Source organism: Zootermopsis nevadensis, unplaced genomic scaffold, assembly GCF_977971745.1.
Source record: "Zootermopsis nevadensis isolate Lab colony 2312 unplaced genomic scaffold, Znev_1.0 Znev_ptg000004l, whole genome shotgun sequence".
In the NCBI taxonomy this organism is placed as follows: Eukaryota; Metazoa; Arthropoda; class Insecta; order Blattodea; family Termopsidae; genus Zootermopsis; species Zootermopsis nevadensis.
Window position 1 is genome coordinate 6,323,238 of NW_028259136.1, and position 25,893 is coordinate 6,349,130.

General features: G+C 41.0%; 2 protein-coding genes across 7 annotated transcripts in view; one reads left to right on the forward strand and one right to left on the reverse strand.

The window, feature by feature from the left end:
• The window catches only part of nAChRalpha4 (nicotinic acetylcholine receptor alpha4), a 62,128-nt gene that overhangs the window by 32,491 nt on the left and 3,744 nt on the right, over window positions 1-25,893 (reverse strand). For 3 of the 4 annotated variants that reach the window (XM_087342707.1, XM_022061744.2, XM_087342708.1), the window contains exon 2: window positions 13,574-13,849. The exons of the other annotated variant lie outside the window; for it this stretch is intronic. In XM_087342707.1, coding sequence (XP_087198833.1) covers window positions 13,574-13,774 — 201 coding nt within the window. In that variant the 5' untranslated portion in view covers window positions 13,775-13,849. The remainder of the gene's footprint in view (window positions 1-13,573; window positions 13,850-25,893) is intronic. 4 annotated transcript variants of the gene reach the window in all.
• On the forward strand, window positions 2,275-25,843 carry LOC110828753 (glucose dehydrogenase [FAD, quinone]). 3 transcript variants are annotated; one of them, XM_022061742.2, is made up of 6 exons: window positions 2,275-2,295; window positions 20,092-20,380; window positions 21,633-21,794; window positions 22,381-22,754; window positions 23,712-24,140; window positions 24,960-25,843. In XM_022061742.2, the coding sequence occupies exons 2-6, from the start codon at window positions 20,095-20,097 to the stop codon at window positions 25,569-25,571; spliced, it is 1,863 nt and encodes a 620-aa protein (XP_021917434.1). In that variant the 5' UTR covers window positions 2,275-2,295; window positions 20,092-20,094; the 3' UTR covers window positions 25,572-25,843. The 3 variants fall into 3 exon arrangements, with proteins under 3 accessions (XP_021917434.1, XP_087198832.1, XP_021917433.1); XM_087342706.1 differs by lacking the exon at window positions 2,275-2,295 and adding an exon at window positions 4,283-4,425; XM_022061741.2 differs by lacking the exon at window positions 2,275-2,295 and adding an exon at window positions 19,534-19,688.

Here is a 25,893-nt window from a genome sequence, read left to right on the forward strand (position 1 = left end):
ACACTCACTCCTACATCTTTGGCCGATATGTACATCTAATAACATTTAAGAAAAACAACACCTTCGCCCAAAAAATGGAAAAACAAACGTAATGAAACATCACCAAAATACTACAGAAATCATAATTGAGTTTTAAGTTCTTAGATATATTTTACACCTGATGATGGTTTTATAAAAACCGAAACATGTTGTGTAAATGTTCCGAAATGTAAATCGATCAATCGATATGGAACATCAATGATATTTTATTATCTTAATTATAAGAAACTTTAAATATTGTGATCAGACGGATTAAAATAAATAATTCATTTCGAAAGTTACATCGGCCATCAGGTCGCACATTTGGCGCTGAAAGTGGTAGCTCAAAATTTAGGATATGGGGTTATTTCAAAAGACCTCTGGTCGAAAGTTTTTTTTTCCTGCAGGTTGTCCTGAAGGGAAATGTCTGCACGAACAGGCTACTGTCGCAGCAGTCGTTCTTGTGAAGACGTCAAAGTGTGTACTCCAGTCGTCGGTTTGGAGCGTCGGTTTCCGGGGTGTAAGGGCGCCGGAGATGACCGACCACTTTCAGCGTCGTATGTGACAGGATGCATGACGGTACACAACAAAATGTCGGCTCATGAAATATAAGAAAGAAAACCACATATGACCACAAATATGTAACCACACATAAATATTTGCCCTGTAAGAACGTAAGCGTACAAAAAAATAACACGTGTCGGATAAAAGTATAGATGATAAACTATAAAAGATAAGACGCTTACATTTTCTGACGCTCGCGTGTGAATTTACAATTTGTCGTAAAAACTCACCGCGGACCGGAGCGGAACGCAGTTTCAGAAGACCACACGGTGAGCCTAGCAGTGCTGCTGGTTATTGTTTTCCACGTGAATTTTGCTTTATCCTATGTAATTCGATGGCCACTGATGTAGGAGTGTTCTGGAACATTTTGGAGCCGAATATCCCCAGCTGGGATTAGAGCTCGAACCCCGAAAACACCCGAATATGAAAAGTTTAACTGCCACGCCATATGACGTCACATTACAATCGAAGGACGTGCGTCGTATAAATGAGAGCATTCCTCCACATCGAACGCACTGTGTAATTAACAGAAGCGTCGCTTTAATAATTAGGTTCGGCTGACAGCAAATCCGTTCACACAATGGCTGTGAGCGTTTCAGTCCCAACTCATCCAGTCTGTCCACGCAGTCAGGCTGTATCCGCCGACATTCTACTCTACCTCTACAACGTCAATTCTTTACTTTTACGTATTTATCACATTTCCTCCTCTCTTTTCTTTACCAGACACATTCGGAATCCCAAACCTCGCATCCGTATAAATCGATTATATCGATATTACACAAACACGTACATGAATATCAAATCGATTTATGAAATTACCTGAATTGAACGAACATTTTAAAAGACTTGCGTCGAGTCTCAGGGTGACAGTGTGATGATGGAAAATGAATGCATCGAATCCAGAGGACAGGGGGGGGGGGGGGGCGCTTTCGTGCTTTAGGCCTAACGCTAATACTTTGTACACGAACTTAGCTGTGGCGTGTCACTATCTGCATTCCCAGCAACTGATAAACTGTTGTATTGTCTGTATTGATAACATATCTCATGCTGGTTCCTAAGTAAGTGTAAAACTGACAGATAGTAAAAAAAACTAATAATTCTTAGGCAATTGTTTTTAGTATAGTTATTATTACGCAAAGCTGACATTCATACAACTGATTTTTACTAGGTAGCTGTATATTGGAATCCTAACCATCGTATCACACGACGCAACGCATTTTAGACTTCTGCGCACTCATACACACGTGTTTCCTAGCAAGAGTACACAAATACGATTTTAAAAATTTCGGGGAAACTCGTAACCTGCGAAAAGAGTTTAAGCACATGTCGAATATTATCCCTGAAGATAGGCTTTATGCGTAAATTCCTCTATTCTCCAATTACGGACAACATTTCGTTCAATAAATCGTTTCTGTAACGTTGGGAAGTGTAAATAAAAACAGTTCTCGTCGACTTTTAATACTGAGTGGTAAGTCTGGCAACATGAAGATTTGTCACGATATACATAAAAGTTTTAAACGAAGTATTTTCGGGGCAAAGTGGATTGTCTTATCAGGTGTGCGACAGACTACGAAGTTTTCTTTTCGTTCGTATCTTTACACGCTTCATTAAGCAAGAACTGAAGAAGTTTAACAAAGGAAAAAGAATTCAGTTTTGCCAGTGGTCTAATCAGCGTAGCAGTTACTTCATTTTACAGTCCAAACTTCGTACAAGGTCAGTATCGACGTCACTAGTGAAAACAAAAGAACGAACATAAAGAGCTAACAATCAACATTCTTCTCATGAGCGACCGTTGAAGGGTGAAATTTTGTGCTGGTGAGTAGTCGGTTCCATTTTATTCAGAGCAAATGCAAATTAGAAACGTTACCAACAACTGAGAAGGGAATTAATTTCTCTTCTCAGAGGTGAGGTAACAGATAACTGCATCCAGTAGCGGAGAGCAAACAATGTAAACTTTGCAAGTATTCCTTGGTGGCCTCCAACATCTCCGGACTTCTCGTCACCACGCTACGGGAATTTTTATAATAATTTTTTTAGAATAATATACAGCAAAAACAAAAGTGGATTTTCATCACTTGCTGTAGTCATAACCGTAACTTCCTGATAAAAATATAATAGCATCAGCAGTGGGTTGAGTGGCTTCGCTCACTCTGTATTTTACGTCTAGCAGATTTGTTCTTTCTCAAAGTTATCACAATTTAAAATACGAAATTGGACGTTAAATACAAACACCATCGCAATTCTTGCTGTCATCCTCACATACAGAATCCAGTCTAAGCCTTATTAACATGATATCCGTACAGACTATGCTTAAATATAAAAGAAGTCTGAAGAAATCCAATCTTCCGTGAGAAGACGAGATGCAAGATTTCCAATAATACCGACGCGTGTCATTGGATATCAGTAAGCAGAACAAGCAGAGTTTTAGACTTAGCTATCGTTCATTTGTTCTCATTGGAATACGAAACCCCACCCTATCTTCTACATGAAATTAATCTCCGCTTGTATACCCACGCTTTCGATAACCGATATTAGAACATTATAAGAATCCGAAGAACCTAAAGATGAAAATAAGGATGTAATGTCACTCAAACACGGCGAAATTATTGACGAAATCGCTGCTGGTTCTAGGTTTAGTGAGATGAAAGTAAAATACTCTGAAACTAGAAAGTATTTGCGTAGCAAGTAATGAACGACACTACATTCCATGTTACAAAAGTATTACAGTAAAATCTGAGCTTCGCTTTACATAATACGTAAAGATGGCCAAATCTTTCTTCACCATTTCCGGATAGTGTAGCAGCCTCTTGGAACAGCTTAGTAAAGTATGGACAGATGAATACAGCAATTCACATTAAAATGCATTTTAATTTTAGGAAACTGTCTTCTACATTTTTAGGGTATGAAAAATATTATGTGGCCACAGAACTAAACTGCTTAAACTGTGTTCTTGGTATAGTTAAAAGCGCTTCCTCCGTGGTTGAAAGTTATACAATTTAGGGTCGAACTTAAAGATGGTGACAGTATGTTTCCCCCAAAACTTCGGTATTCACCTCTAAATCCACGCGGCGTCACCATCGACATATTTGTCGCCACAAAATGCCTAAATATCAAGAAAGGAACAACTTTAACGTTCACCATGTGCATGGAACTATACCACCAGTTTCTCTTTCGGTACTCCTTCTGTGTCCTTATTAGTTTTAAACATCCTTTAGCTTTTTTCTGAGAGATATGAATCGTTTGAATTCTTAGCATACTTCAGGAACTGCCATCATTTTTAATGGTCTTGATAATTCAGATGATACGAATCTGCTTTGCACTGCAACGCACATCTTGGGGTAGAATTACGCTCCAGATGGACACCTTGCGACCTGCGGTATGGTCAATACGTCATAAGTGGACAGCCTTACGTAAAAGTTTACTGCGTCAGCCCTAGCTCGATTGATAGCAGAGCCAATTTAAGTCCCAGTGTCAGAATACGTAATATAGGGTGTTCAAACAGCCTCTACACAGAATATTCGCAGTTGTAAGTCTACAACATGCACAGATTGGCAACATGGTTCGTTTAGTCACGGTTCGTAGCAAGGATTTATGATAGCTGTTTTGCTGTTTACATAACTTTAAACGCAAATCGCGTTGTTTAAAAACGAAATGTAATGTAAATATAAGTAGGGTAAGGTTGCTCAAGTCGTACCAGTGCTTAAGTCGTACCACTTGAATTTTGAACGAACTACGACGACAACAGCACATACAACGGCAACCAAATATACATCTGAGTCAACCAAGTTGCTTTACGTATTATTGTCTGCCATAAACCTGCCTCGTTATAAATCCTGTCATCAAGTAAGTTTATTTCAATTTTCTTATAATTTTCTGCATATGTTTGGTAGTTAATCTTGCAAGTAAATTATTGATAAAATTATGTTCCTTATTAAATATAAATTCAATGTTAGGTTATGTTTACTGTTAAATTTAACTTGTGCCGTGTCTTAAGTCGTACCCATATGAGATTCCTAAGTCGTACTGGTAAGAAGAGCTTTCTGCAGTGGTTACACAAGAAAGTAAAGAAATCCATGAGGAAGAAACGGACGCGCCTATAAACCAAATAAAACCGCAATTAAATATTTTAGCTCCTATTCCAATAATAAACCAAAGCAAAGAGTTCCGTGAATGCTCTACCTCGTCAGTCGAAATAACGTCAACACAGAATAAAGAAAACATAAAAAATGCGGCAAATAAAAGAAACGCAGTAATTAATAAAAAAGAATTGGCATTAAAAATTAAAAAGAAGAAAAGCGATTGGTTTTGTTTTATTTGTGGAGAAGATCGGGAGGAAAACATGATTCAATGCTTGAAATCCAAATCATGGGTGCACGATGTATGCGCTGGAGTTGACAAAAGAACAAAAAAATTTGTATGTGATGTTTGTACTAACTGAATACCTATGTGCCATGTAAACAGATTAATAAAAAATACGTTTTAATTATTATTGTTGCTTAATTAAATTCTTAGGTACGACTTAGGCTATAGGTGGTACGACTTAGGAAACCGGTTACTTTAGTCGTACCGATGTAAGTTTTTAAAGATTTAGTTTATTTTACGTGAAAGCATATAGATTTTCTAATTTCGTTATAATAATAACAACAATATTAACACAAGTTTTGAATAACACATTTAATTTCTATTTATTTGATAAATCCTAAGTTTTATACGGTTTTTTCCTTAAGGGGTACGACTTGAGCAACCTTACCCTAAATGTTTCCATTTTTAATGTACTTTTTTTTAGCAATCTTATTCCACTGCTTTAAGACATTAGTGGCCCCCAAAGGCACCCATTCCGAGGTTATTATAAGAATTCCTATCATTCGAACACGTCATCAGTACGTAAAACAAGTCAATGTGGAACAGCGTAGAATTTGTAAGTTTATACATCCTTAGGGTTAGAAGCCAACGTGTTTGTAACATGGTAACTTACAAATTTCAAAAGTCAGGTTCCAATGTTTGATCACATATCATTATCAAACCAAAATATTCTTTGCGGTCACCAATTTCCTAAAACCATTTACAGCAGAGATCGGTAATAGATGCGAATTTGTCTTGTTTAGTAATTTGTCCAAGTCACAGCGATAATTGAGTCGATACTGGTCTTCCAAGTTGTGAGCCACATGGTCGGAGGAAAGTACTGCCTCCATATTCTGGGTAAAGAAGTCTAGACGTTCATCCGAAGCGTTGTAACTACCTACAAGATGACGTAGTGTCACAACCCACAAGGCGCACTGATCGATTTTCACGGTCATAAAATGTAGAAAAGAGTGAAAAAGTTTTTGAATTCTTTGAAAGACACGGTGGCTGTGAATATGCCGTTTCCAGTCTATTCGTTTCATAGATCCTTTGTCGATCCATTCTGTCAATATCGAAAGCTGCCGAGTCATTTCAGTTATTTCCATAACACGTTTCCTTTCTAAAATGGAATTAGCCAGTATCAAACAGCGTCTGTGTTGGGCAAACAATCTGCACGCACACACACACACACACACACACACCGAATGAGAGATGCGGCCGCTTGTCACGCCTTCCTGATTTGAGAATCTAGTTATCTTCTGTTCTCTACAGCTTTGTCGTTTAACACAATCAGGAGGTTCATTTGTCTTCTCTTGATATAAAGAATATTTGTGTGAGCACGGTATTCGATTTCTGAATCAATTTACACTTCATCAGATATTCAATAAAACTTCTGATTCGTCTTGTTGTAAATCTACCATCATCACGAAAATGTATAATCAGAAATGATTTTAATAACACCCACTCATAGTTGGTCTCCTTATTTCTAATGTCGCGTGAACTTATAGGTACCTACCGACGTCAAGGAAGAACATACTGCCTTCATCATCAGGGCTGAATATAAAGGTTATATTTTCCGCCCAAACTTTCGTCTTCTCTAAATTTTAGAACCGACTAATTTCCATTATCAACCAAAATATGTACGAATTCCTCATCTACTTCATGCGTGCTACACGCTCGGCTACAAGTCATTAGTCTGACGCAGCTGGCAGCTGTATGAAACTTTGATCATTTGATGTGACATGCGCAGTGGCGTACTATGAAACAGCCATAATTTAGTTATGTTATTGCATTTAGAAAATCCAGAAAATGGATCATTCCGCCAAAGAATTCGCCAAACAAAATGGTCCGATTTACCAGACACAAAACATAAGTTGATGACATTCTAAAAATTGTAAAATAAATAAATTATTGTTTCTTATACACTCCATGTACGCAGAGGGCAGATTCCTTGATCAGACTGTACACGTAATGTCAGCCCAGCCTCCTCATCTGCCAACATCAACCCGGGTACCGATGAAAACAATCACTAGCGCTCTCAACGAAATTGCAGTTCCTTCTACAGAAAGAATCATACAGTTCGTTTATTTCCTCAAGGCCATTATCTGAGCGGGAAGGAACACAAAATTGACGAAGTGTAATTAAAGCAGTCGGGTGGAGAGGACTTCTTGAAGACAGTCGTTAGTCAAGGCATCTGATGACAGACAGCGCAGTCATCTTATGACTTTTTAACCATTTCAAGCATAGTGGTAACTATGTATACCAAACGATTTAACATTCAATAACTCCGCAATTTCCACGCAAAATATATTTCATGAGATCCATACGATTTTCAAAATAGAAAGAAAGAAAGAGAGAGAGAAATTGAGCGATATAAGTGCAGATGGAAGATCCAGGATGAGGGCGTACACGTATTTATCTAGCAGTGGGTGTAATCTTCTAAAGAAGTATTCTGTTCCACGGAGTTCATTAGTTGCAAATTGTAGATAACTAAATGCCGTACACTTGAAGCGAATACAATGTGGACAGACAGACAGACAGACGTGAGCCCTGGTTTCACCCAGTCTCTGCGGTATCTCTTGTCCTGCTGTGAAATGAAATCGTTTCACACTTTCTTCCATTCGGTTACAGCAGGTCGTATTGATTCTGCGTAGTGTTTGAAGCCGACAGTTCGTTCTGTGCGAGTCAGGACAAAGTTGTACTTAATGCAAACCTTCTACATGAATGGTTAAGCTACTTAACGACCCCAGTATCAACATCAGGGTTTATTTAACGACGAAAGGGATACGAACATGAATATGTAGTTCCAATGTGAAATAAAAAATTCTGCAGAAACATACGTCATTTGTTAACACAAATTCACTGAAGAAAACTACAAAAAAATTCTGTCGTGATACCCAGTCCAGAATAGGAACGAGTACCTGCCGACGTCAGTCGCATTACACCTAGTGCCAACAAACACGTAAACAAGGCCAGTGGACTCACAGCAAGGCAGAAAGGTTTCCACAGCAAAGGAAAATATTACGTGTTCCTCTGAAGCATAATCGACTTCTACCAGCGCAATCGGGTTGTTAGCTCTCTTTGGTTACATTTAAAATATTCTAGTTTCAAGTTTGAACCCGGACACCGGTGATCCTGATCGTCGTTTTTCCCTTGTTTTCCTCAGTCCCTGCAGGCAAATTAGTGAAAATTTGGCCACGATCGCTTACTTCCAAATCCTTTCCAAATAATTATAGGCGCGTTCGCAACATCCCCAAAGAGCGCATATTACGTTCGCAATGTCCATCCATCTGTACGCATAAAACATCTCAAGACACGGCAATACTTCCAGACAGACGTAACTCCTCCACAACTTCATTTCTGGATGATACAAAAACAACAACAAAACGTTCACCCACACAAAATCATGTTAAACACGACGTACATATACAGAACAACTTCGAATACGATATTAAAAATACAATAAAATCTGGAAGAAAATATCATTTGAAATCTGATAAACATCTGACTAAAAGTTGCATTTAAGAAATTATATTTAAGTTTATATAATTTTATACACCTGAAGATGGTTCTTTTAGAACTGAAACATGTCGTGTAAAAAAGTGATGATCTAATGTAAATCGAACATTTCGATAGAGAACGTCATTTAATATATTTTAAATATTTAAATGTTAATTATAGCAATATTTTAATATTTAATAGGAATTTTATTGTGATTAGACTGACAAGATTTAAACAAATATCTCAAGAACAGCTGAACGTTTCCTTATGAAATTTGGTATGAACGTCATGCCACTGCAAGGATATTCCAAACTCGTAATTTTATTTTTCTACAGACTTCAATGTCGATGTGACAGATGCTCGAACATGCGAGGTGGAAGGATAATAATCTGCGATGACGTCATTGTCCACGATCCTTCGCGCCTCTAATTACGTAATCGCTCAATTGACTGTTTCGTCAATTAAGAAATTAGCACTATTAATCTCGTTTATTTTCCACAATTCCTCTGAACGAGCAATGTTCGTCCAATATTTAATTTGAAGTAAGCCAAATCATGGCGAACAAGCTATGAACGTCACATTATGAATATTTACTTGTTTATAATTTATCATCCTATCATGCGATGCTATCTATGTAAACTCAGCTAATGAAAGGTTCGTTACATAGAACACACATAAATAAAACTAATTTTTATAAATATTTTGTATCGAGAGATTTCGAAAATAGGTGAGAACAAATCAGAAATGGGCACTGATGAGAACGTTGTGCTAACCGCTTCGTGTTTTTGTCACAGTGTTAATTTGGATGATATCAGGTAATTAGAACATTCGCATCCAAATAAGATATTTCTTATGTGAGACTTCAGGTTCTCAGGGCTGCGAGTATCAAGATGACTGTCTTCTGGGTTGTTGCGCCGTGTAGTCTGGTAGATGTTTACGGACGTTTCAGGGGTAGTTAATACCTCCATCATCAGGGAATAATAAGTACTCGCCCTGATGATGGAGGCAGCAAACAGCTCTCAAAAATTCTAGACTACACGACGCAACAACCCAGAAGATATTCATTTTCAGTATTCACTATGATGCACCGATAAATAAAACATTTCATAATTTGATAATTACGAGGTGCGATCGAAAGGTTTCAAGACTGCGCGTATAAAAACCCGTACACTTATCTCAGGTATTAAATTCATCCATCGCCCTCGAAGTAGTTCCCCTGGGAGTGAACACAACGATCCCAGCGCCGCTGCCAAGCCTGGAAGCATCCCTGGAAATCTTTCTTTGTCAGCCTGTCAAGCACCATCTGCGATTCTGCCTGAATCTCTTCTATCGTCTCAAATCTCCTTCCCTTTAGCTGAATTTTCATCTTTGGGAAGAGGAAGAAGTCACACGGCGAATAAGGAGGGTGCGGGATGACGGCCATGGTGTTTGAGGCCAAAAACTGCCGAACTTTGAGGGCGGTGTGCGCTGGCGCGTTGTCATGATGCGTCGCATGTGGAGTTCTTCCTTTAGAATCAGCTGACAGGTCCCATAGCCTATCCCAACAATGTCGCACAAGTCGTTGATGGTACGACGTCGATCTTCGTGAATGGCCTGCTGAATCTTCGTAACATTTTCGGGCGTTGTGCTCGAAGATGGTCCTCCAGAACGCTCGTCATCATCGACAGAGGTTCGGCCATTTTTAAAACGTGAAAGCCACACAAAAGTTTGTGCACGACCCATTGCGGACTCCCCAAATGCTTGCTTTAGCATTTCATAGGTTTCCGTAGCCGTTTTGGCGAGTCTTTGGCAAAATTTGATGAACACGCCATTCCGAAATCGCAGGAGGGTCGGTGTAATGCTCTACCAAAACGCCCGTAACTAAGAAACAAATGCTAATTCGATGATGCCGGCTGGCACACTGATTCACTAGGAATGTAGGCCGCACCCCCTAGCGGCAGAAGCTCGTACTACATCCGGTTCGCCCTCTATTGACACAGTCTTGAAACTTTCAGATCGCACCTCGTATATATAAATAGTCAAATACAAACTGAATCTATACGTACACGCAACTAAATTCTCGTAAAGCAAAGCCTTTTGGTTGCTACAACAGTGAATACATCAGATACCACGTAAACTAAACACACAATGTAATCAGAAAAATCTATTGGTTATAGACCATGCGTCATACAAACTGACTCGATTTTCATATCATTTGTAGCCATTTCAACGAATTTCGATTCTACTTCATAACCACGTGAATTGAAAGGCGTATTGTCTACCATTCAGGGGTATTCTTTTGTCTTGTCGCCAGTGACACAAACAGCTTCATGTCACTGGATAACGTTCAGATGTGTAGAAATTTCCCGAAATCATTACTCTCGCAGACTACGCACGCGCATTAAATCATAACCCTCTCCGTTTAATACTTAACCAGGTCTTTCATCTTCTACACGATTAGATAAATTCAGGTTCTCACAGCTGTGAGTATAAAGATGGCTGTCGTCTGGGTTGTTCCGCCGTGTAGTCTGGTAGGAGATTACCGACGTTTCAGAGGCCCTTGCTGCTTCCTTATTGGTCCGGTCAAGGTTCTGCATTAACTAACTGATTCCTGTATCTTAAACCGATTCCTCGAGCGCGGCTAACACATCGCCCTGATGATGGAGGTAGGAAAGACCGCTGAAACGTTTGAAAATTTAAATATCTGCAACATAATCTGTGGATCTGTGCATTATGTACCCACTCACCACATGCCGTGACGTCTACTATAATATGCCAGACAATTTGGATAGATGCAGCTAATTTTCAGGCCATTATCTTATCAAACTAATTTATTATGATAACTATCAAGAGTGGGTAAGATTGAATTTAACTAATAAATATATTATATAAAAAAATCATTACATATTCGCCCTGAAGATGGTAACTGAAATATTTCCCGAAACGTTGAATAGCTTTCAGCATTCGGCGTAGCTCATCCTCGAAATCCGAAGTCCCCATAACTTTCACGTCACTCTATTGTTTCCAAATATTTCATTAAATCAGCACACAACTCCTCATGGTCTATATGAGGTAGTCTACAAGATGCGATGTCAGAGTTGCAATATTATTCAATACTCCTGCCATTTATATGCCTTAAGAACTTTCGAACCAGCTGTTCAACAATCATAAAACTCAGCATAAAGTTCGTTTGATGGGAGTACGCCCAGACTTCGTACTTTTTAATACAAAGCTTTATTCGATTACAGCACGAACTTCAGATAAATAAGCAATAAAATCACCATTCGATGTCGCATCCTAAATAAATGTGCCAAAAAGATCTTCTATAACAGAAGTCGTATAGAAAATACTCATGAAATATGGCACATCATTGCCGTCTTTATGTGTCAAAATTTTCGTCACAGTCCGCTTTAGAATCATGTTCACATGAAATTACGCTCAAAATCGTTAAAAAAAAAAATAAAAAAAATAAGGACGCTGCTTTATACAGAGATACAAACTTACATTTGGGCGTTTCAACACTAAATAACGAACACGTGTCAAACGGAACACGCGTAAGAATTTAGTCGCCTGTAAATCAACCATTTTGTTGATATACGCCCCCTTGGCAATATGCCCTTGAAATGGTATACGAAATAAATTTCTTGCAGTTCATTTGCTATTATTATTTTTTTGTTACAAAAATGGGAATCATAAAACTTGAAATAAGTAACTTTACAATATAAAATATCACCACTAGAATATTCAGTTAGCCAAAACGAACGAGAGAGAACGATGCACTAATAAACCGTATGAACTCGTCTGTAAATATATTTTGGAGATCAGAAACTTGTTTCCGTCTCCTCGACAGGCGGAAGCAGGTGGAGTTGAAAGGGCGCTTGCTTGCTTCCCTTTCGACACATCTCACTCAAAAAGTCATCAGCACAAAGCAAAACTCCGCTGTAGAAAACCCCCCAAGCCGCAAATCACGTTTTCTGTTCTCGGGAAACGTCGCATCTCCACGGAAATATCTTTGTATTCGTTCTCAGCTCCAAAGACGTCGCACTTCTAAAACGCGCGTCTCAAATTCTCCAATTCAGAGACGGAACCAAGGAAGTTTTCCGTACTGACAAATGCGTGTCATTTAAAATCATCACTTTTAAGAATTAACTACAAACTTCTTGGTAAAAATAAATTTATTCACGCAATAAAACTGATACTTCTGAGCACTTCGACTCAGTTACGCGTTTATCATTCATGCAGAAAGTACCACATTCAAATCCCCGCCAAGGTGCCTTGTCTTTTACCATTTGAGAGATTTCCAATTCCCACGGCGACGACTATGGAGAAGACCGTACTCAGCTGTTACGCCGTGCAGTCTGGTAGCAGTTTATCGACGTTTCAGAGCTTACTGCTGTCTCCACCTTCAGGGCGATGAGTACTTCTCTACGGGAAGGCTACTTTTCGCAAAGATCGCACATAGGAAATCCTTTGTATTTACACATCGCCTTGATGATGGAGGCAGCAATGACATCTGAAACGTCGGTAAACTACTGCCAGGATAGCTGATGCGTAGTGTCTATTATTTGGTCAAAATCAGGGGGAAAAAACGTCTTGACCTGGTACAAAGAAAACGTAAGTTGTCGCCTGGAGGAACTAAGGAAAATAAAACTTTAATTGAAGACAGACTGCCTTAAAGTTAACTCCTCATACTTGTGAGGTCGCGAGGGTTCAATTCTTGGCAATAAAACCTAGGTGTATATCCTCAGTCCCTCAAGGCTAATGCAGCGAGAGAAGCTTAAATTCTGCCATGATAATTTCCTCCCACATCATTTCTCATTCATTATGTATTAACAATCTTTTAATACCACGCTATATGGTCTGAGCTACTGACAGCGTCGTTAAATAGACCACGAGTAAGAAACTCTCGATTGCCAAAAGTGCGAACCACCTCATTCTTCATGTTCATCCGGAAGACTTAGCACGATACAAACGAAAAGACAAATGTTTGGGAGTAACGTAAAATACGGTAGAAAGTAACAGCGACACAATTTAGGAAGTATTATTTTCTGAGAACCACGGAGTAGAGTTCATTTATTGCCGAGGGCACCTGGTTTCATAGCCAGATTTCTAGAGTGCGAAATGTCACAGCTATCCACAGTTCTACTTTAAATTTATCCCGCCGTCTTACCACATCAATGAGTTGCGAAAGCTTCAGTTTGATGCAGACCCTCAGGACATCGGACGTGTTGACGACCGGGCGAACCAGTTTGTTGTAATTACTGAGCAGGTCGTCGTAGAGACGCTTGGCGTCGGGGTTGCCCGCCACTGCTCCATGGACCACAAGAGCAGACAGCACCCAAGCTCTGAGCGCGTCGCCAGCACAGACCATCTTGTTACCTCGCCGTCATCCCTCGCACTAACCAGCCCGCAGCGGCGAGGGAGGCTGCACTGACACTGCAGCCATCTAGCAGACACACCCCAAACTGGCATACGGAAACCTGGCTATCAGGGTGTGAGGCAAAATCCCAATGTAACTAGGGTTTCAGCTTTTCACGGTAGTGGGCCCAAAGATGGCTGTCTTCTGGGTTGTAGCGCCGTGTATTCTGCCAGAAGTTTACCTACGTTTCGGAGTTACTTGCTGCTTCCATCATCAGAGCTCATCGCAAATATTCATACTCGATGCTGTCATACACGTTACCAACAGATCAGATAACATTGGTACTATAATACCCTCTCGGCAGACTCATATATATCTTTTGAAACGGACTGCACAAGGTTTTTTTAAAAAAAGTTCCGCAACTTTAACCTCGAAAATTTGCAAGTCACGCTGAATAGTAAATTATTGTCAAATTATTCCACTTGAATGGATGCAAATCCACAGACATTTTCCTCACACAAAGCCCACCGCAGACATATAGACCCATTGGGTTTCCGCGAGACCAGCTTATTAGAACAGAAATGCAATGAAATGAAATTCTATTCTTGGCCCTCATTACTTATTAAGCGTTTTCTTGCAAAAATGTACGAAAGGAATACATACAGGTAAAATGTGCCCCGGCTCTGGACGTATTTTAACAAAATTTAGTACTCAGGGTCCACACCAAAAGCAGTCGGGCGAATTTGCTTTGATTAACATTGGACAAACAACTTACAAACCCATGCGTTGCCTAGGTAAAGCCCAAATCGAAATTCGACAGTTTTGAAAATATCTGTTTTCACTAATAACACGCCAATTTTGATGGGCCTCGATGTAACTTACATATTACATGAAGCTCCAATACAATTACATGTAATGAAAAAACGGCCCTCATACGAAGCACCGACAGCTAACTCCGTAAAAGTAGACACACTCAGCTACTGAAAGAAGGTCCCACCTTTCTCGCAGTCCATAAGTTCATTGCCGTATTCACAAAAGCGCACCATATCATATCGCGAGCCAGTTAAATCCAGACCACATCTCACATCCCATTTTTAAGACCCATTTTAATATTATCCTTCCGTTTAAATCTAGCTTCTTCAAGCGATGACTTCAGTTTCACCGACTGGACATCACTTCTACCTGAAACTTTATTTCCCATATTGTAATTAATTATCTAATTAGAAGGTAAATCAATTACTGGCGTTCCGAAAAGAGGAAATTTCGGAAATATGCTGGAGTAAAGATGAAAATACTGTTCTTTCAATTATTGATGCATCTGTTCATCTCACAGTAACGCGACCCTGACGGACAGACACTCCACACGGTAAGTGAAGTAATGGACGAATTATGTAATATTCTGCAGATGGAGCTATTACGCACGAATGCCTCGTAACAAGGAACAAAAGTTTGCAGATGTCGGGAAACAGATTAAAACATTGTTTGCTCTCGCTTCATTACTTTCGGCAGAACGGATGACGCTGCAGAAATACTGAGCAGTTATTAACAGACAGAATTCGTCCTTTTCAGTCATAGATCCGTCACTTGACAAAATGACAATCGCTCAGCTCGGCAGTAAATGCATTACCTGTTATTAGGCTGAAAATTTATGACATTGTTTAGAAATTTCCGCCAATTAAAACCACCCCCTCCCGAGCCACCAACATTTTAGTTCTTAAAATTAATTTTAATATTGTACTTCCATCTATTTCTAGGTCTTCAAAGTGGTGTCTTCTCTTAGGGTTTTCCGACTAAAATTAGAGTGTATTTATCGTTGCCCCCCACCCCGCTGAGACTTATGTGTTACGCTCATTTTATTTGTTTTGAATTTTTTATCCTAAAATATTGTATTAAAAGTACAGTTACTAAGAGTTTACGAAAAGCCATACCGGAAACGTGTGTAGGAACGTAAGAATTGTTTAACAGACTGTAAGGCGCTATTAACGAACTAACTAGAACCCGAAGGTTCATCACCGCATTAACCAAAGCCCTCCACCGGACCCTGTTCTGGGCCAACAAAATCCAGTCTCCTTCAACTCCTATCTCCCATAGATCCCGTCTGACATCCTCCCATCTACGTCTAGGTCTCCCCAGCGGTTTCTTCCCCTCAGGCTTCCCAATCAATACCCGGTGCACAACTCTTGTTCCATCCATGCGCGCTAAATGCCCAGCCCATCTCATTCTTCTCGACTTAATCACCCCGACAATATTGGGGGAGGAGTACAGATTTTTTAAGCTCATCATTATGCAGTTTTCTCCACGCCCCATCGTCTTCTCTCCTAGGCCCAAATATCCTCCTCAACACCCTGTTCTCAAACACCTGCAATCTGTGTTCCTCCCTCTGAGTGACAGACCATGTTTTACACCCATACAAAACAACAGGCAAGATTATTGTTTTGTATACTTTAATTTTTAGGTTCTTAGAAATCAGACGGGAAGACAAAATTTTCTGAACTGGTAAGGCGCTATTACCAAGCTTAATTACTAGCCACACTATAATGGTGTACGGGGAATTTACGTATAACTCCAAGCATTTATATCTTAGGAAATACATGAGCCTGAAGATGGCTGTCTTCTGGGTTGCTCCGTCGTGTAGTCTGGTAGAAGTTTACCGACGTTTCAGAGGTCCTTGCTGCCTCCATCATCAGCGCGATCGCACAACGCAGAAGACAGCCATGTTCGTAATCACCCCCACGAAGACCTCAAATCATACAAATGTTAAGCTTCAAAGCCCCGGTAAGCCGAAGGGTGGGCAACAGCTTACAGCGTGGAGTAACTTCCTTCCTTCCTTCTGCCTACAGTGGAGGCTCGATCGTACATAACCCAGAACTTAATCGTTAGTATTTTTTGAACGCAAACAGGATCACAGGAGTACAATAAATTCTTCTCGGATTACCAGCCGTGCCAGGTGGTTTAATGCAAGAAACAAAATCACAAACACTCAGAATACCCTGAGGACGAGGACGGTTCTCGAAACGTTGGTGTTTTCTCCTTTAAACCACCTGGCACGGCTCGTAACCCGAAAATAATTCATTATACTTAGTCGCTGTGAAAGCTTGAGAACAGGATCACAGGAGTATTTTGTGGCATAAGAACAATCATATTCCGATGTACAGTTTTGGCTTTAGGGAATGAACTAAAAGTTGTACAAAGTTTCGGCAAACATTACAGTTGTCATCTTTAGGACGGATATTTAAAATTTGACACGGGCCATGCCGAGAGTCTGAGTTGTACGCTGACATCCAAGACAATACTCATGTTCCGAGTGCATCTTTCTCCTAATTCCGACAATTTTTTTTTAAATATTCATATAATATGTATTTTATTGTAATTTTGTTCCCCAAGGAATATTTAGTTACCATCATAAAGGCAAAATTTAAAATAATTAAACTCTTATTAATACATCTAATATCTTTTACATAGGCCTATGTGCCTTAGACCTGTATTGCATGTTATGAATTTTCCCTCAACTATTAATATTCTTACACTGTCATTGATTGCACAGCTGTTCTTGTACACAGACATGTGTCCAGGCTTGTATAAATTAGCAGCCGCTAGTGTTTAACACATTCAGTACTTCAAAACATAGGTAAGAGTTCAGCATTAAACTTTAAATGTCACTAGGATACCATCTTAAGATTTACATAAAATCATAAATTTCAAAATTTAAATGTTTCTAAATGAAATTATAGGCAACTATCGGTTTACGAACGAGTTACGTTCCAAGACGTTGTTCGTTATGTGTATCTTGCATTCCTGAGCTTTTACGATACTCGATCGGTTCACACCATAATGACGAGCTATGTCCACCTGCTTCTGACCTCTTTCTGATGTCTAGCTTAGATTCTAATTCGAGTAGGTAAATATGTATCTGAGACATTCCTCATCAAGAACGGTCTAAAACAAGGAGATGCTTTGTCTCCCTTGCTCTTTAACTTTGCGCTAGAATACGCCATCAGGAAGGTCCAAGGTAGGCAGGAGGGTTTGCAATTGAATGGGACACATCAGCTATTGGCATATGCTGATGATGTTAATTTATTGGGGGACGATATAAATACAATAAAGAGGAACGCAGAAGTTTTACTAGAGGCTGGTAGACAGGTGGGGTTGGAAGTAAATTCAGAAGAAACTAAGTACATGTTAGTATCTCGTCGTCAGAAGACAGGCGGGCAAAATTATCTTAGGGTGGCTAATAAATCCTTTGAAAGGGTTACAAAGTTCAAATATTTGGGAACAACAATAACAAATCAAAACGATACTTGTGAGGAAGTTAGGAGGAGACTAAATTCCGGAAATGCTTGCTACTTCTCAGTCCAAAATATTTTGTCTTCCCGTCTGATTTCTAAGAACCTGAAAATTAAAGTATACAAAACAATAATCTTGCCTGTTGTTTTGTATGGGTGCGAAACATGGTCTCTCACTCAGAGGGAGGAACACAGATTGCAGGTGTTTGAGAATCGGGTGTTGAGGAGGATATTTGGGCCTAAGAGGGAAGACGATGGGGCGTGGAGAAAACTGCACAATGACGAGCTTAAAAATCTGTACTGCTCCCCCAGTATTGTGAGGGTGATTAAGTCGAGAAGAGTGAGATGGGCGGGACATGTAGCGCGCATGGATGGGACAAGAGGTGTGCACCGGGTACTGGTTGGGAAACCTGAAGGGAAGAGACCGCTGGGGAGACCTAGACGTAGATGGGAGGATAATCTCAGGCGGGATCTATGGGAGATAGGAGTTGAAGGAAACTGGATTTTGTTGGCCCACGACAGGGTCCGGTGGAGGGCTTTGGTTAATTCGGTGATGAACCTTCGGGTTCGGTAAGCCATCTAGTTAGTTAGTTAGCTTAGATTCTAAACTTTTATTACTACCACTATCAGCATCAGCACTAATATTTCGCTTTGGACCCATGATAGCTTAAATTTTTAAAAATATATTTTTAAGTCACCAAATGCAGAACCACACTTAACCGTCTAAAATAACCTAGGCAAAGCAAGTGATGATCCTATTATATTATAATAGGGGGAATCACCGAATTCTTTCCCACGAGAAAACATCCTACAAGGCGTGGTAAGTACACCAACGTCTTTTACTGGCTAGATAGTTTTATTAAACAATAACAGCTCAGTATAATTATCATATAATAACTTTCTGATAATTATTGTATTAAATACATTTCTTAAATGTTTACTTATTTAAATCTTACAATTATGTTCACTATACGTTTGTGCCAGTCCAGGTCCGTGGTTCAATTCCCGAACGGACTGAAACTTGAAATGAGGGGCAAACCAGGCTTTGGCATATTAATCTGGTTTATATAAACGAAGGAGGTGTGATTAGATGCTATTTGGTACGCCTTACTTCATCAAATTTGAGTGATTTTATTAATTTTGGTATTGTCCAACGTATTACATTGACGGAGAGTGGCGACACTCAGTCGTGTGAAAACCTCTTCTCCCGACATTCCGTCTAGCGGGACCGTTACTTTGATAAAGTTTTCGCACTCGTAAAAGCTGCTTACGAGTTTAAATTTAAGCCCTTGCAGGTGTGTAGTAACGGTTGCCCGACAACCGTTGCTTCACTACGACTCGAACCAATGAAATTCGAATGTGGCTTTTCAGCGCGTTTCCGACGTCATAAGTGAATTTAATTTAATTTTGAATTAAGAACAGTTACGTTGCGGGGTATTTAAAGCGGGATTGCGTTGGTGCAAGCCTTCAGAAAGTTTGGTTCTTGAAGACAAGCAGACAGTTTCGTAAAACGAACGTCCGTAAACCGAGAGTTGCCTGTATAGGACATTAAAATTTTCAAGAACATTTTTTCCCACGCTTATATCTACCTAACTGTATTAATCTCAGTGACAACACTTATGTCAGTTTGAGGTCACAGACAGGTTAGTGTCGTGTCAAAATAAACACAATATCAGTTGCAGTCTGTGTCTTACACGGCGTATTTTATTAAAATGTGTAATTATTTTTATAATCTTTAGCTTGGCACGCTCCGCGCTGAAATTATTTTTTGCTCTCCACGTGGCGTAGAGCGAGACAGATTTGCTTTACCTAGACGAAATCAAGGAAGATGAGATGGGTGGGACTTCAAGCGCGCATGGGAGAGACAAAAATTACGTACATAATTCTGGTTGTAAAACTTGAAGAAAAGAGATCACTTGGAAGACCTAAGCGCAGATGGCGGGCTTCTGTAAACACGAGGAATTAATAGACTGAGCGCACTGTCAGCTTCTCAATGACTGTGCTCCATGGAGTTGTTTAATTGTGAGTGACGAATTCTTATTTCAGAACATGGTACTTCCCGAAACGTCGTCGTGCGGCTGCACTTTCGCCGACACGTCCTTTCTGACTGGAGTGTGTGGGGCCAACTTCACACTCTTCATGGGACTGGTCGAGTACCTCTTGAGGAACCAGTGCGATATCACTGACCCCTGCCGCAGGTTCGGAGCCAAGACGGCCCCTAATAGGGCCGCTAACCACTACGATTTCATTGTGGTGGGAGCTGGGGTCGCGGGACCCGTGGTGGCTTCCCGACTGAGCGAATTGTCGGAATGGAACGTCTTACTACTGGAAGCAGGTCGGTGACAAGCTTAATTTCCGAAAGCCGCAATGTTACCAGCTCTAATTATAAAACGCAGAGTTTAAAACTGCTTGCCCGTCACTCGCAGATTAAATTAAACAAATGAAAATCACAGCAGACCTGCGCGTTAAAGGTAAACGTCAGAGAAGTGCCACGGAAGCAATTCTTCGACCATTCTTCCACAAATCACAATTAAACGATACCTCATAGAGAAAAATAACAAAGACGTAGATTATGTTTACACCATCGTGTTTCATGCAAAGTAGACTTCATTTTCAATATGCAAAGTGCAAAGCTAAGTTTGTTTCTTCTTTGCAGCAGAATGTTATATCTCAAATCGTAAATCGGACAGAAACAGAGCAAACCATTTTGTAACTTTGTAAAACGAAAAGTGCACCTCAAAAATAAGTTCACTAACTTTTCAAAACCCTGAGAAACAAAGTGAAGGAGAAGAGAAATGTTAGCTTTTAGCTTACTGTTGCATAGATAAATATTCAAAAATGTTGGGAATGTAAAATGCCAAGGGTTACCTGAAAATCGTTCCCAAGAAGCAGTTTCTAAATCGTAAGAGAGGAAAGAGATTCAAAGATGTTTGAGTGTTTGAAAAATGTATCTCAAACACAAGAAACTTGTTGGCTCTGTCGTAAGATGCCTTATAAATGTGTTCACATAAACATATTCTTTACCTCAAATCCGAAAATAGATAAGAACAAAAAATTTAAATTTCCTGCATAACGAAAAGAAAGTTTTTACATACATTAGCCTTTCTTTCCTCAAGACTTCGCTGCACTAGACCACGTTACTTGATAACTCGAACTGCACTTCATTAGACAGAAATATACAGAATTATCTCAAGCTCTACTAAATCAAGGATGTTGTTGGGGAAATCATTTCGAACAAAAAATGTAAATTAATTCGGATTTGAGGTTTTCATGGCGGTGAGTCCAAAGATGGCTTTCGTCTCGGTTATAACGTTGAGTAGTCTGACAGTTTACCAACGTTTCAGAGGCCCTTGCTGCCTCCATCATCAGGGCGATTTTAATCGACACTGGGAAACTTCCAACACACAATAGACGGCGCTACAGCCCAGAAGACATTCACCTTCATAAATAAAGTCGTTTTGAAATTTGTCAACATCTCCGAGTTTATACCCCAAAAGATTTCCCAAAAAAACATTATACTGGAACTTTGAATCATTCTGTAGGCTATACAGAGACATTGGTTGATCTGTGACTTGTTCGCTGTGCAGGCCCGGAAGAACCCAGCATAACGTCGGTGCCTGCTTTCTCAGTGAGTGCCATAGGAACGTCTCTGGACTGGAAGTATACGACAGAGCCGTCATCGCAGGCCTGCCTCTCTACTGGAGGACGCTGCAAGTGGCCTCGTGGAAAAATGGTCTCAGGCACATCAGGTATAATACACAAAGTGCGAGGGTTTGTTTACATGCTTGTGACCTGCTGGGTTCTGAAGCTGGTGTAGTTCTGTATGCGGTTACAAAAGCTCTGAAAGAACGTATCGACCCCACCTTCAGAGTTAAACTCGTTGGTAACCTAACATACAGAACTACAAGTCGTCATGGCCCAGTAGACCACAGTCGACGTCTTTACCGCTGGGAGAACTTAACTTTCTTCCTGTCTCTCCAACTGGGTCGTAACTCCTCCTTTAGGGTCTCAATTTTTCTCTTCGCCATTTTACTTCTCACCACGGAGGCCAAGTTTCGTGTCTGTGTTCACAAGAGACCACTGCCGTCCTTATCTTGAGCTAGATGAATCCAATCCATGCCCTGTAACCCACATTCCTAAGATAAATTTTAATATTATCCGCCAATGTAAGCCGGGGTTTCCGAGTGGATTTTCCTCTTCAGACATTCGAACCATAATCCTGTACGCATTTCTGATCTTCAGGTGTGTGCTACACATCCTGTCCAACTCACACTTCTTTGCGATTACCATTAACGTACTTAACACTTCTGTCCTGATTTGTTGCAACCCTGCTAGGGATGCAAGGGATGATGTACACACGGCCTCATGCCTCGATCTTCGACGAGTGGGGTAAGGCCAATCCAGGATGGAGTTCGCAAGACGTTCTTCAGTACTTCATCAAGTCGGAAAACAACCTGAACCCCGACCTGGTGGATCCCGGATACCACGGGTTCAGTGGCCCCATGGTGGTTCAGCAATTCCCGTCACGACCCCCTCTCGCCGATGTCGTGGTGGAGGCAGGGACGCAACTGGGTTACAGGAACGGAGACCTCAACGGCCACAACCAGACAGGAGCGGCTGTCGCCCAGATGATGGTTTACGAAGGGCTACGCGCGAGCACTGCGAGGATGTACCTGAGGCCATTCCTCAACACGAGAGAAAACATCAAGGTCAGCGAAGTCCCGTTCAACCTTGCCACTGGAATGAGTCTCTAGCCTTCTTCAAATGTGTATTCTGGCTTCTGACACAACATGCATGCCCGCCCGCTTGCTTGTACGTTCCTGATTCCGAGTTTGAATCAAAATCTGCAGGCACGTTATCCTGAGGTTTTAGTGCTTTCGCTCAATCTGTCGAGGAAAATGCAGAGAATAATACGGATAAACCACATTGTATTCTTTCCAGAGAGTTTTATAAATTCATTCTTCAGTCACCTTACAAATTGACGAGAAGAATAAGTGTGAGGATATCATGCCACACACTTCACAAATTCAGCCGAGAACTCCTTTACTCTGAAATTCTAAAGATGGTAGCACCGCGATTTAATTATCCCTGATCCCTTCCAGGGTGTGACGTAGCAAGCTCCAGCTTTTTTATTTAGTGTTCTGTCTGACGACAGGTCCATATGAACAGGATCCTTCCATCCTTTTCTCGGACTGGGACCTGTTCATATACGTTCTTGGCAGATGATCCAGAAGTGGTTTGCCATTGCCTTCTTCTGTGTGTGAATGGGATGCCACGGAGAAACCGGGGAAGCCCCCGGAGGAAAACTCCGTGTTGCCTAGACCACGGCCTTGCCCAACACAAGTTATAAATTCGGGCACCGCCGGGAATCGAACCCGAGACCCCAGGATTACAAGGCCAGCGTTCTAACCACTAGACCACCGTGGCTGTTAAGCTCCAGCTAGAGTGGAATAATGCGGAGCTGTTTTCATTTAAACTCGTATCGTTGAACTGTATACTCGCGAGCATATAGCGGTCAGAACACATCTCAGAGTGTCACATTCACTCGCAAAGCAGAGCAGATAGCAGCGTGCCAGAGCTGCGAGAAGTCATCAAATAGCGGTGGTACACCATTATATTACGTTTCTGTTTCAAGTTGTAAGACGTACAATTGTGTTATGTTGCAGATCGCAGTGAATTCACAAGCGACAAAGATTCTGATCGACCCCGCTACGAAGAAAGCTCGTGGAGTAGAATACGTCGATCAGGCGGGTAACAAGCAGACGGTGTATGCGCTCAAAGAGGTCATCCTCTCAGCCGGGGCCATCAACTCCCCTCAACTGCTGCTCCTGTCTGGAGTGGGGCCTAGGAAAGATCTGGAAGCAGTCGGTATAGACGTCATCGTGGATCTTCCCGGTGTCGGTCGAAACTTGCAAAATCATGTAGCGGGATCCATTGGTTTCTACATGAACGAGGCCAGCACAAATTCCTTGACGTTAGAATCCGTTGAAGAGTTTATACAGAACCGGACGGGAAACATGGCAAGCACCGGGCTCACGCAGACCACCCTGCTCATGACATCCAAATATGCTAAGGACGGGGTGTCAGACCTGCAGGTGAGTAAATCACGTACGGTCACACTTTCTTCCGTACCTTAGTAATTTATTTTTATTCAAATCTAAAACTTCTTGACGGTGGTGAAGAGTCAATTGAATAAAAATTTTCTTAGATATTATCAATCGTCTAGTACCTAAAATATAAAACGTAAAAACGACGTTTCGGAGATGGGAATTTATCTCCGTCTTCAGGTTCCTACACAGTTGGGCCCACTAGATAGAGCTAATCCCTATCTCCGGACAAAGTAAAAGAGTGAAAGTCCCGGAATAAAAAGACATCACCACACCATCCATCCGTGGGACGTAAAAGAATAGATAGTAGAAATCAAAATTCATTAAACACGATACTAGACGATGGATAATATCCAAGAAAATTTTTATTCAATTATTTTTATTCCTTCCTTTTTTTCTTCGTTTCTTTCTATCAAGCACATCCGTTCATTCATCCGCCTGCCTGCATGTAGTAACTAAACTGGTTGAACGGATTTTCATAGAATTTGGTCCTGGTTGCTTTGGCTCGTATGAAATTCCAAATTTCGTTCAAACAACAATTCTGGTCACTTTACGTGCAGGCCTACATGCGCGTTTGCGCCGAAGTGAATGCAAAGACTCCCCACGCGGTAAATCCCCGGTCTACCACTTTTATTACCATGGTTATACTTGGCGCAATGGTGATGCACGCGTGAGGAATCCGACACAGTCAAGGAAGCTCGTGGGGAATCCGCCGTCAAGAAAACACCGCCTATCCACAGGCAAAATTTACTCGGTCCGCGCAGGTACCACTAGTCTCATTCTCATAGTCTTTATTTACTTGTTTAGGTATTCTTCAATGGGTACTCGGCGAAATGTTCGAAGTCGGGAGCATCTGAAGAGTGCGAGAGCACTGGAAGCCTCCAGAACTGTGCCAACAGGCGTCTGCAGGCTCGTCCCACTCTAACTATACCCGAGAGCAGGGGGTACCTCAAGCTGAACAGTTCCGATCCCCTCGACTATCCGCTCATATACCCGCATTACCTCGAGTCTCAGAGCGATGTTGACATACTGGTGGACGGCATAAAGCTCAGTATCCAGTTGGCCAACACGCCGGCACTGCAGAAATATGGCCTCGTCTTGGACACGACTCCGGTTAAGGGCTGCGAGAACTACGTGTTTGGCTCGGACGAGTACTTCGCTTGCGCGGTGCGTAGGGAGACTGGACCAGAGAACCACCAGGGAGGGACCTGCAAGATGGCCCCCGCCGAGGAAGAGCTGGCCGTCTTGGACAACCAGCTCAGGGTACACGGAGTGACGAACATCAGAGTGGTGGACGCCAGTATCTTCCCTACTTTGCCCAACTGCAATCCGACGTCTGTCATCATAATGGCGGCAGAGAAAGTGTCCGACCTCATTAAAAAGGCCTGGGAGGGACAAGCACTGGAGCGCACAGTGTAAAGACTTCACAAATACAGAACTCAGCTTCTGGGTCTTGCAGATGTCCATCCGTTCCAGGGGTCTCCAAATTTATTCACACGTCGGTCACTTGGCCAATAGTACATAGCGAATAATTTATAGTTAAACGATTCTACTGGATCCAGCACATCGTATTAATTGTTCATTATTTCATTATGCAACGTAAACTTTATTAAAAAATTTGTTCATTAGCAAAAGAGTTCTGAATTATAAAATTAAATGTATTTGTAAAAATAAATTTGTTTCCTACTTAAGGCATGACAGAAAGACGTTACTCTAGTAATCCCCTTCCTTAATTTACTCG